The 12,679-nt window shown below is 48.7% G+C and overlaps 1 protein-coding gene across 1 annotated transcript in view; it reads left to right on the top strand.

Moving 5' to 3' along the window:
* Positions 1–9,460, top strand: part of LOC129383932 (uncharacterized) — a 31,564-nt gene extending 22,104 nt beyond the window's left edge. Inside the window, exon 4 of the mRNA XM_072284379.1 lies at positions 9,256–9,460. Coding sequence (XP_072140480.1) covers positions 9,256–9,450 — 195 coding nt within the window. The 3' untranslated portion in view covers positions 9,451–9,460. The remainder of the gene's footprint in view (positions 1–9,255) is intronic.
* The last annotated feature ends 3,219 nt before the right edge of the window (positions 9,461–12,679 follow it).

Here is a 12,679-nt window from a genome sequence, read left to right as displayed (position 1 = left end):
AGATTGGGTGCCAAAACTTACCAGTGGCCCAGGCGCGGAAAGTTTCTTTGTTGCAAAACAAAGTTGATTGCAGATCGCGCTTTATTGCTATGCAACACGAATAATCAGCATCATCATCAGCACCAGCATCATCAACAGCATCATCATCATCATCCTATTTTATGTCCACTGCACGATGAAGGCCTCTGCCTGCGATCGCCAATTACCCCTGTCCTGCGCCAACCGATTCCAACCAGCACCCGCAAATTTCCTCATTTGGTCGCACCACCTAGTGTTTTGCCGTCCTCTACTGCGCTTCCCTTCTCTTGGTACCCATTCTGTCACCCTAATGGTCCAATGGTTATCTAATCTGCTCATTACATGACCTGCCCAGCGCCATTTTTTTCTCTTAATGTCTATTAGAATATAGTCTATACCAGTTTGCTCTCTGATCCAAACCGCTCTCTTTCTGTCTCTTAAAGTTATGCCTAGCAACACAAATGCCTGCTAATATTTTTTATCTTTAATTTCTGGGTGAAGAAGGAAGCGAGCTTTCGTGAGAATCTCATCATTTTACTGCGGCCTTTCATATGGATATTTACAGTTGAATATATTTATTATTTGATAAACCCTCAATCGTCTTAAAAGGCTTCTTGACTTCGCAGTAAAGAATTTTATATGTTTCTGTATGCTATTGAGTAGAGCATCGGGCCTTTGTACTGGTTATCCTGGTTCAATAGCCGCATCGGATGCGTAATTAAAAAAAAATCCTCAATGTACCTGCCTGGTAAAAAATTATTTGCATTATTGTACACGTCATTCCGCAGTTAGTGGTTTTTATTGCTTCTTCCCTCTAGAGGTACGTAGAGGAGGGACGCTAAAGCGCTTTAGACTGAGCAGTATTCTGCCTAAGTATTTTTTTTATTTGTGATAAAATGTTCATTATCTGATGAAGAGTTGAACTACCAGCTTTGAATTTCGTGCCGAAACCCTAGAGCCTGCATATCAGTGTGACTTATTGGATTCCACAATACTTGTATGTGGGAGGACGTGGCGCAGTTAGAGTTCTCAATATTTCTTGACTTCAGTGTTCGGATTCAGAAGAATAGAAAGTAGTCCATCTTACTCTATAAACCACTACCAAGGCTCGAGCAGACTCTGCTTAAGTTAATGACGCCACGCCCAGCTTGTGCGCAAATTTCAAGGTGGTGTCGCCACCCTTCTCGTTTTATTTTTCTCGAATTCGTCAAGCCTGCTGTTATAATAACCGTGGTATTTTAGTATTGGTATTTTTTGGTATTTCTCTACTGCAACACAATTGGTCATGGTAGTACATTCATTTGCAGCATGCATAGATAATTGTGGACAAATTGACGCGGTATTCTTAGATTTCAGTAAAGCATTTGACAGAGTTATTCATGATAAATTGCTCAATAAACTCGTAAATATTAACCTTCCCGACATTTTGGTCTCTTGGGTTTCCGATTACTTACATAACCGAACGCACTTTGTTTCAATTGACGGTTTTGATTCCTGCCGTCTTCCTGTAACATCAGGTGTGCCTCAAGGAAGTGTTCTGGGACCCTTGCTGTTTCTTTTATATATAAATGACATTGTCTCCGTAATTACTCCTGGAACTCAAATTAGGTTATTTGCAGATGATGTTGTCTTATTTCGTGAAATCAGAGGTGTACATGATCAGGTTGAGTTGAATTCTAATCTGATTAATGTATCTAAGTGGTGCACAGATTTTGGCATGACTGTTAACACCGATAAAACTGTTTATCTTTGTGTAACGTTGAACAAAACTCCTCTAAAATATATTTATAACCTGCCATCTCATCCTTTGAAACAGGTTACCAGTTACAAGTACCTAGGAGTGACAATCACTAATAACCTATCTTGGAATCTGCACATTGATAACATTTGCTCTTCAGCTTTCCGCAAACATTGTTACTTAAGACAAACTTCGTAATTCTCCTCCTAATGTCAAACTTCTTAGTTATTTCACATTCATGCGACCTAAGCTTGAATATTGCTCGATTGTTTGGGATCTTTATACTAAGCTTAACATTAAGAAGTTAGAAAGGATTCAGCGAAAAGCTGTGAGGTTTATCTATTCCAAATTCAGGTATACTGATTCTCCTTCTGAGCTCATGAAAGCTAACAACATTGAGCTACTTGAATTGAGAAGAAAAAAATATCGTTTGAATTTCTTAAACTTACTTCTTAACGGTAAAATGGCTATTGATCAGACGCCGTTTATTTCCCCTTTGGCCACAAGACCTACGCGACGTTACGAAACACACTTTCTAACCCCTTACTTCGCAAGAACATACATAAGTTTTCCTTTTTTCCGCGTTCTGTGCCGACTGCAACAGCCTAACAGAACCTTATGACGCACTATATGACTAGATGTTTGTCTTTTTGTGTTCTTTCCTCTGGTACTACCATGCTTCTTTTCTTGTTGTTGTTCTCCTTTTGTGTAAAGCATATTGTCACGTGGTCGTGACGTCAAAGAACACAGTAGCAGTACTGTGAAAGGCAAAAGTAGCTTTCATTGGGCGAACCTATGCCCACAAAGCAGGCTACACTTAAAGCACAACGAGAGTGGCGAACACTGTCGGCGATCGTCGAAAGTCTGATCAGCGGGTGAAGCGCGTCGGCTTTTATACAACAGTCGTCGAATGTTCCAGACTAATCGTTGGGACCCGCATGCCTTCCACAAAGTTCTACAACATTCGAGTCACGCGATGAAATCAGATAACACAAGGTTCGGCGACAACAGACAGCCGGGTAGAAGCATCGATAACTTTCCAGAAACGTCGGATACATGCAGGCGCGTTCCTCGCTGTGCGATTACAGTTGTTAAGCGGCGAAACGTGGTCGGCCGATAAAGATAAGCACATGTGTCAATACCCCCCTCTTAAATAGCATTGACCCGATGCTGCAAACAAACGAAGTTAATAAACAAAAGCACTCGTAGCAAAGAAAAGAACAAAAATAACGAAGTTCGTCAGCGTCCGCAAAAGGGTTTAAGGCGCACCACGTGGACCACTTCAGATCGTGCGCGGCGCCGCTGTGAATGCGAAATGCCGTCTGGCACGACCTCATAGTCCAGAGCTCCAATACGTCGGATGACCTTGTAGGGTCCGAAATAGCGTCGGAGTAGTTTCTCACTGAGTCCTCGTCGGCGTATCGGGGTCCAGACCCAAACACGGCCGCCAGGCTGGTACTCGACGAAGCGTCGTCGGAGATTGTAGTGTCGGCTGTCGGTCCTCTGCTGGCTCTTGATTCGCAGGCGGGCGAGCTGTCGGGCTTCTTCGGCGCGCTGGAGATAGCTAGCGAGGTCAACATTCTCTTCGTCAGTTACGTGCGGCAGCATGGCGTCAAGCGTCGTCGTCGGGTTCCTGCCGTAAACCAGCTTAAACGGCGTGATCTGTGTTGTTTCTTGCACCGCCGTGTTGTACGCAAAGGTTACGTACGGCAAGATCGCGTCCCACGTCTTGTGTTCGACGTCGACGTACATTGCTAGCATGTCGGCGAGGGTCTTGTTCAGGCGCTCCGTGAGACCATTCGTCTGCGGATGGTAGGCAGTTGTCCTCCTGTGGCTTGTCTGGCTGTACTGCAGAATGGCTTGGGTGAGCTCTGCTGTAAAAGCCGTTCCTCTGTCGGTGATGAGGACTTCTGGGGCACCATGTCGCAGCAGGATGTTCTCTACGAAAAACTTCGCCACTTCGGCTGCGCTGCCTTTTGGTAGAGCTTTAGTTTCAGCAAAACGGGTGAGATAGTCCGTCGCCACGACGATCCACTTATTCCCGGATGTTGATATCGGAAACGGCCCCAACAAATCCATCCCAATCTGCTGGAATGTTCGGCGAGGAGGTTCGATCGGCTGTAGTAATCCTGCTGGCCTTGTCGGTGGTGTCTTGCGTCGTTGACAGTCTCGGCATGTCTTGACGTAACGGGCGACGTCGGCGGTCAGACGCGGCCAGTAATACCTTTCCTGTATTCTCGACAGCGTCCGGGAGAATCCGAGGTGACCAGCGGTTGGATCGTCGTGTAGGGCGTGCAGTATTTCTGGACGCAGCGCTGACGGTACAACAAGATGGTAGCTGGCGCGGACTGGTGAGAAGTTCTTCTTCACGAGCAGGTTGTTTTGTAGCGTGAACGACGACAACCCGCGCTTAAATGCCCTAGGGACAACGTCGGTGTTTCCTTCCAAATACTCGACGAGGCCTTTTAGCTCCGGGTCTGCTCGTTGCTGTTTAGTGAAGTCTTCCGCGCTTATTATCCCAAGGAAGGCGTCGTCGTCCTCGTCGTCTCGCGGCGGGGGATCGATGGGGGCGCGCGATAAGCAGTCGGCGTCGGAGTGTTTTCTTCCGGACTTGTATATTACCGTGACGTCATATTCTTGTAGTCTGAGGCTCCACCGCGCCAGCCGTCCTGAAGGGTCCTTTAAGTCAGCTAGCCAACACAATGCATGATGGTCACTGACGACTTTGAATGGCCTGACATAGAGGTAAGGGCGGAATTTAGCTATAGCCCAAATGATGGCGAGGCATTCCTTTTCAGTCGTAGAATAGTTGCTTTCCGCTTTTGACAGCGACCGGCTAGCATACGATAACACCCTTTCAAGTCCTTCTTTCCTCTGGACTAGGACGGCACCGAGGCGTAGGCTACTGGCGTCAGTGTGGATTTCGGTATCGGCGTCCTCGTCGAAGTGTGCAAGTACCGGCGGCGACTGCATGCGTCGTTTGAGTTCTTGAAATGCCTTGGCCTGCGGCGTTTCCCACTTGAACGCGACATCACATTTGGTTAGATGTGTTAGCGGCTCCGCGATGCGTGAGAAGTCCTTGACAAAGCGCCTATATTAGGCACACATGCCAAGGAATCTGCGCACTGCCTTCTTGTCGGTTGGCTGCGGGAACTTTGCGATGGCAGCTGTCTTCTGTGGGTCGGGGCGTACCCCTGATTTGCTGATCACGTGGCCTAGGAACAAAAGCTCATCGTAAGCGAAGCGGCACTTTTCCGGCTTCAGAGTGAGCCCTGATGACTTGATGGCTTCTAACACTGTCGCAAGCCGCCTAAGGTGATCGTCGAAATTTCCGGCGAAGACAACGACGTCATCCAGGTAAACAAGGCACGTCTGCCACTTCAGTCCGGCTAACACCGTGTCCATGACGCGCTGAAACGTTGCAGGCGCCGAGCACAGTCCGAATGGCATGACCTTGAGCTCGTAGAGGCCGTCTGGCGTGATGAAGGCAGTCTTTTCGCGATCTCTCTCGTCGACTTCTATTTGCCAGTAGCCAGACTTGAGGTCCATCGACGAGAAGTATTTAGCGTTGCAGAGCCGATCCAATGCGTCGTCTATCCGTGGAAGGGGGTACACATCCTTCTTCGTGATCTTGTTCAGTCGACGATAATCGACGCAGAAGCGTAGGGTTCCGTCCTTTTTCTTTACCAGGACTACAGGAGAGGCCCACGGGCTTTTCGACCGCTGGATGATGTCGTCGCGCAGCATTTCGTCGACTTGTTGCCTAATAGCTTCACGTTCTCGCGTCGAAACTCGGTAAGGGCTCTGGCGGAGTGGTCGAGCGCTCTCTTCGGTTATTATGCGATGCTTTGCAACCGGTGTTTGTCGAATCCTCGATGACGTCGAAAAGCAGTCTTTGTATCGTCGGAGAAGACTTCTGATCTGTTGCTGCTTACTCATAGGAAGACTTGGATTCACGTCGAAGTCTGGTTCGGGGACAATGCTCATCGGGGTAGATGCGGCTGAATCCGAGAGGACAAAGGCATTGCTGGTTTCCACAATTTCCTCGATGTATGCGATTGTCGTGCCCTTGTTGATGTGCTTGAACTCTTGGCTGAAGTTGGTTAGCATAACTTCCACTTGCCCTCCGTGGAGTCGAGCGATCCCTCTTGCGACGCAAATTTCACGGTCGAGCAGTAGATGTTGGTCGCCCTCGATGACGCCTTCTACGTCAGCGGGTGTTTCAGTGCCGACGGAAATAATAATGCTGGCGCGCGGCGGGATGCTCACTTGATCTTCGAGCACACTCAAGGCGTGGTGACTACGACAGCTCTCCGGCGGTATCGCTTGATCTTGTGACAGCGTTATCGATTTCGACTTCAGGTCGATGACTGCGCCATGTTGATTCAGGAAGTCCATGCCGAGAATGACGCCTCGTGAACACTGTTGGAGGATAACGAAGGTGGCAGGGTAAGTCCGGTCATGAACGGTAATTCTTGCCGTGCAGATCCCAGTCGGCGTAATCAGGGGTCCTCCAGCGGTGCGAATTTGAGGGCCTTCCCATGCAGTCTTAACTTTCCTCAACTGGGCGGCGATGGGTCCACTCATGACGGAGTAATCGGCTCCTGTGTCTGCTAAGGCGGTGACTGCGTGGCCGTCGAGGTCGGTGGTTCTTTGTCTTGCGTTACAGTTAGGTCTCGGTGTCGGATCACGGCTGCGTCGTGTTGAACTGAAGCTGGAACGTCGTGTCGTCAAGTCGTCTTTCCTCGGTGTAGTCTTGGCTTCCTGACTTCGTCGGGACGGCGGCGGGTCGTCATTAGGTCGTCTAGATGGTTTCTTCGTCGTCTTCGTCGGCGGCGGAGGATCTTCGTCAGTTCGACGAACAGCAACCGCACCTCCATCGGTTGCTGCTTTTAGTTTTCCGGATACGGGCTCGCTGACCGGCCCCGGGCTGGGCCAGTGTATGGTCGGCGCTGCGGCGACAGGTAGCGGCCTGGTGATGGCGAACGCGACGGTCATCGAGAGCTCCACTGAGTAGCGGCGAGGTAGTCGGCGATATCGCGAGGGCGTTCACCTCGCTGCGGGCGCGGAGCATTGACGTCGAAACCTCGCAGTCCCATCTCCCGGTATGGGCATCGGCGATACACATGGCCGGCTTCTCCGCAGTGATAGCAGAGCGGACGGTGGTCGGGGGCTCGCCAAATGTCAGTCTTCCTCGCGTAGGTGCGCTGGGCGACGGGTGGGCGTGCTGGCGGCGGCGGCGGCGGACGACGGAATTGCGTCGTTGCAGGGCCCTGGCGTGGTCGCGGAGGGGGACCTTGACGGCGTGCGACTGCGGCGTAGGTCATCGCTTCTGGCTGGGGCTGCGGTAATTGAGGTTGCACCTCAGGAACCCCAAGCGATCGCTGAACCTCATCTTTCACGATGTCAGCGATCGAAGCTATTTGAGGCTGCGACGAAGGCAGGACCTTGCGCAGTTCTTCGCGCACAATGGCCCTGATGGTCTCTTGAAGGTCGTCCGAACCCAGTCCTTGGATGGCATACTGCGGCGTGTGCCCCTGGCGGTTATATTGCCGGGTGCGCATCTCCAGAGTTTTCTCGATCGTCGATGCCTCTGCAGAAAACACAGCCACAGTCTTCGGTGGGTTACGAATAAGTCCGGCGAAAAGGTCTTGCTTCACGCCGCGCATCAGGAAGCGAACTTTTTTCTCCTCCGACATTTCCGGGTCGGCGTGCCGGAAAAGACGGGCCATCTCCTCCGTAAAGATCGCGATCGTCTCGTTTGGCAGCTGCACTCTGGTTTCTAGTAGAGCTTGGGCTCGCTCTTTTCGCACGACGCTTGTAAACGTGTGCAAGAAGCCGCTTCGGAAAAGGTCCCACGTCGTTAAGGTGGCTTCCCGATTCTCGAACCACGTCCTGGCGGCGTCTTCCAATGCGAAATAGACATGCCGCAGCTTGTCGTCGCTGTCCCAACTGTTAAACTTAGCGACCCTCTCATACGTTTCGAGCCAGGTTTCCGGGTCCTCGAATGTTGATCCGCGGAACGTCGGAGGTTCCCTGGGCTGCTGCAGCACGATGAGGGATGCTGGGGCTGCCATTGGGGTTGCCTTGTCCACAATCTTCTTGGTCTTCTCAGGTAGAAGTCCGTGCTCCGGGGGCAGCTGTTGAAGACGGCGGCTTGCTCGATGCTCCGGGACTACGTTGGTGTTCTCTTTGCGGTCCGGGCTTGGATCACGGCTTGTCGGGGGCGTCCGGTACATGAACGAAAAGCACCTCCACCAGATGTCACGTGGTCGTGACGTCAAAGAACACAGTAGCAGTACTGTGAAAGGCAAAAGTAGCTTTTATTGGGCGAACCTGTGCCCACAAAGTAGGCTACACTTAAAGCACAACGAGAGTGGCGAACACTGTCGGCGATCGTCGAAAGTCTGATCAGCGGGTGAAGCGCGTCGGCTTCTATACTACAGTCGTCGAATGTTCCAGACTAATCGTTGGGACCCGCATGCCTTCCACAATGTTCTACAACATTCGAATCACGCGATGAAATCAGATAACACAAGGTTCGACGACAACAGACAGCCGGGTAGAAGCATCGATAACTTTCCAGAAACGACGGATACATGCAGGCGCGTCCCTCGCTGTGCGATTACAGTCGGTAAGCGGCGAAACGTGGTCGGCCGATAAAGATAAGCACACGTGTCAATATACTCTGTAAATTGTATTGCCCGTCCTGCTTGGACCAGATTGGTCTGCAGTATGTATTAATAAGTATTAATAAATAAGTCTGCTGTTATAATAACCATGGTATTTTGGTATTTTTGGCACAGTGGAAATGAAATTCCCTAACAGTGAAACCTTGATGTGACTAAACGCTTAATACCGAACTGAAATATATGAGGAAGTAATCTTGATTGGCCCTGAAGGTCAAATGTATAAGAATGTAATATGTAAAATCTCGTTTTACCAAGGCAAACATTTCTTTTAAGTGTACACAATGGGCGTTTTTTGTTCTGGATTAGGATTTATTTATAATTTTGTGCTAATTAGGCCTTAACACTGACACACGCGCGACTCTGCTTGCAACTCGCTTAAATTGTCAGATCAAGCTGGCCGCGTTGCGGACTGCCACATTCGAGAAAGCATCTCTCAAATTCCTCCTGTGGCGCTCGGCAGGCTTCTGCATCGGCTCATGCCTATAGTGCAACCCCTAGCAGTACAGCGCCTCGCTTCCTAGCGGCCAATCATTATGACATAGTAATAAAAAAAAGGAAGTAGGTGCACTTTCGCCTTCAACTTCATACCATAGAGGTGTTAGTTGTTGCCGCGAGAGAGTGATAGAGAAATGAACTTTATTTCAAGAGCAGTGGTTACTCTCCGCCCGTCGTGCTCTGTCCGCCAGTCGAAGCTGGTCCTCGGGACTGGTGGCTCAACTTTCATTCTTTTTCTGCTTGCGCGCCTTTGAAGCCTAACTGGAAATATGATTCGCCTCATCAACTGTCTTTGCGACGCTTGCTTTGCAGATGCGCCGGTTCGTCACGCCACTCGACGACGTGGTGTTCCACAGAGTGGGCTGGGCGTTCTTCGACCTCGCCTTCGAGATATATGACGAGGCCTCCTGTCCCTCCAACGGGAGCGTAACGATGAGCAAGTTCGCGCGGGTGGCCGTCGCCAAGCCCATCTTGACGGAGAATAGGGAGCGTACATTCAATAAATGATTGAACAGCACGCGGCTTGTTGCCGTAGTTGCGGCACGATAGATTTAAAATTTAAATTCCGGGGCATTGCGTGCCGAAGGCGCGATATAGTTGCGAGTAGTGGAGCCCTCAGGATTGGTTTCGACCAACCGCGGTTTTTTCTTTAACGACAGCCGAAAGCCTAGCATGCGAGAGTACTTGCATTTTTCCACCCCCTCCCCACCCCCATCCGAATGCGCCGGCGTGGCCTGGATAGAAACAACATCCACTACCTCACCAGCGCAACCCTACAGCCAGTGAACTAAGGCGGCGGCTGTGGTGGCTCAATGGAGTTTTCTAGAAATGTTTTTAGGGAGAGTGCCTGTCAGAGAAGCAAGTGTGGAGGTTGTGCCAGCACAGGAATGATGAGTACTATAGGGACTTGCATAAACTTTGTCCTCCTTGTTTCAGGTGGCACGGATTCATGACTCCTAGAGAGAGAGGGAAGGAAAAGGAGGCTGGGGGGGGGGGGAGACAAACAAAACTGGCCACTTTGATACCCTATACTTGGAGAAACGAGAAGAAAGGGGGTTAACCAAGGGGCCCGATATTTATTAGTCACATCATAAGAAGCCAACAAACACTGACACCAAGCACAACGTAGGGGAAATTACTGGTGCTTACTAAATGAAATAAAGAAACGATGAATTAATGGAAATGAAAGTGGATGAAAAACCAACTTGCCGCAACTGGGGAACGATCTCATAACCTTCACATTTCGCGTGTGACGCTCTACCAATTGAGCTCCCGCGGCGCTGTTTCCCCATCCACTTTCTTGGGTATTTATGTTTTCTAGTAGAACCCTGGGAGTGTTAGCCAACGCCACCACTCGCAGACCTTGGCGGCGGATGTGAAACATACTTTCTGCCGCAGGCGTCACGGGAGCGTGATCTATTTTTCTTTTTTTTTGTGTGGGAAGGCAACCGGTCATTAAGCCCACACATGCTACCTGAAGGCATTAATGTTGCCGGATTCAAGACCCTCGTTAAGTAATAAGCGAGAAGGAAGGGGGTTAACCGAGGGGGCTGATTTTTGTCACGTCAGAAGAAGCCAACAAACAATGACACTAAGGACAACATAGGGGAAATTAGTTCAATTATTAAGCACAAGTAAAGAAACGATGTATTAATGGAAATGAAAGAGGATCAAAAGAACTTGCCGTAGGTGGAGAACGATCCCGCAACCTTCGCGTGCGAAGGTTTTGGCCTTCTTATGATATGACTACACACGGAGAGAAAGATTGGGGAGTAAAATATGTAGAGAGGAGGAGGTGAGTCTAGATCATTTGCACGCACTAAGACAGACTTCGTAGGCCATATCGGGCACTCTAGTCTAGTCTGTCGCATTCAGCTATTGTAGAACTCGTGTGGCTTTGTGGACTGGCAGCTGCGAGGCCAGGCTCCCAAGACCTTTGCCTCTCTGTCTCATCAGAGCATAAGGAGAAGAGAAGAGGAGGGGCACACTGGGCGTCCAATACTGTCATCTGGTCCGGCGGCAGGTTTTGTAGCCTGCTGTTAGCTAGATGATCCACGGAGAGTTTGGTGCTGTCTTCGAGGTTCGGGTTTGGATCACGGATTCGCTGGGACGTCCGGTACATGAACGGAAGAGCAGCTCCACCAAATGTTACGTTGTAGTGACGGTGAAGAAACAGACAGTAGCGAAAACGTTGAGAAATGAGGGAGTAGTGAAACGTTGAGACTCGTTGAAGGTTCCAGCGTGATCGCTTGTGCCTGCGTGTATTCCAGAAAGTAGTACACAATTCACGACGCACATACAATCAGAGTGCACAAGACTCGATGACAACAGACAACGGAGAGAACCATCGATAAAATTCGAGAAACACATGCAGGCGCATCTTGTGCCGAGCGTTAACGTTTAAGATTTGTTAGCCGTTGAAAAGCGGTCACTGGAGAAAGATAAACAAGTACACGTGTCAATATTTTAAAACAACGAGTAACATATCGCCCATACCGTCACAGTGGCTTAGCGGCTATGGTGTAGCGCTGCTAAGCACAAGGTCGCGGGTTCCAATCTTGGCCAGGGCGGCCGCGTTTCGATGTTGGCGAAATGCAAGAAAGCCCTTGTTCCGTGCATTGCGGGCGCCTTAAAGATCTGGCGGTTAAAATTAATGCGACGTGCCTCATAATCAAATCGTGGTTTGAACGATTTCATTCGTTGAAATTTGATTTGATTCAAGCGTAAAGCCCCAGAATTCAATTCACGTTGAGGTATCGCAAAACTCGAGATTATGTCAACTGTTTTCTTCTGTAGCACCTTGTTACAGTATATGAGATTGTCTCCTGCCAAAGATGTAATGATGTCCATACTCTACGTGCCGAAATTGCCACTGTGTCATTCGCTTTCCCTTATTGAGAAGAATGGGCAAGAGTTTCTCAATAACACGCAGAAAATGACTGCATTATGTTTTGGAGAGAGAACGTTTTTGTTAGATTTTAAGCTCATATAGCACTGTGAATTATAAAAATAGGCGCCAGTATGTAAATTATAAAAGTACTCTTCAATACAAAATTATAAAAAGTTATTCTTTCTTTTCTGCTTTGAAAATTAGTCACTTTCGAATGCGTATAAAACCGGCTGGTTGTTGCAAGAAAAGTGACGAAATGGCCGAAGGGTAAAACACAAATTTCCCGAGAATGGTAAGCCGTGCAAGTCGGTAACATTTCTTGATTACAGCAACGCCGACAAGGTGGGCGAAGGGAAAATAGTCGGTACAACAGGACTATGAAAGTTGTCCGGTTTCACTAGCGTGCTTCATATATTAAGAAACTGCACTGCATTTATTTACTAGCGACGCGGAAAAATATTCGTAACACAGCCTATAGTGCGCTTACGTCTCTAGAATAATAATGCGGTTAGGTACACTTTGTATACGTTTCTTAGAACAATACCGGTCGTGGTCAGATTTTTTTATTCCCTGCACGTTTCCAATGTAAGTAGCCTAAACAGAGGTTGCTTAATACGTAAGGGAATTTTGATATGACCGATGACAATTTTTATCAACAGTACTTTTTCAATGAAATAAAAGGAGTTTCGTAATAGCAATTTGGGCTGAAATGCATAGTTATTCTCAAATCCGGGGTGTTCTCTAAATTTTATTTTCTTCATTTTGCCGTGAAAAATTTGACTTTTCAAATTAAAATTAAATTATGGGTTGAGTTGAGTTGAGTTGAGTTGAGTGGTTGTAGGCTAC

This window comes from Dermacentor andersoni, chromosome 9 (assembly GCF_023375885.2).
Source record: "Dermacentor andersoni chromosome 9, qqDerAnde1_hic_scaffold, whole genome shotgun sequence".
In the NCBI taxonomy this organism is placed as follows: domain Eukaryota; kingdom Metazoa; phylum Arthropoda; class Arachnida; order Ixodida; family Ixodidae; genus Dermacentor; species Dermacentor andersoni.
The sequence above is the reverse complement of the archived record's forward strand: the minus strand, read 5'-3'. Positions and strand labels throughout refer to the sequence as shown.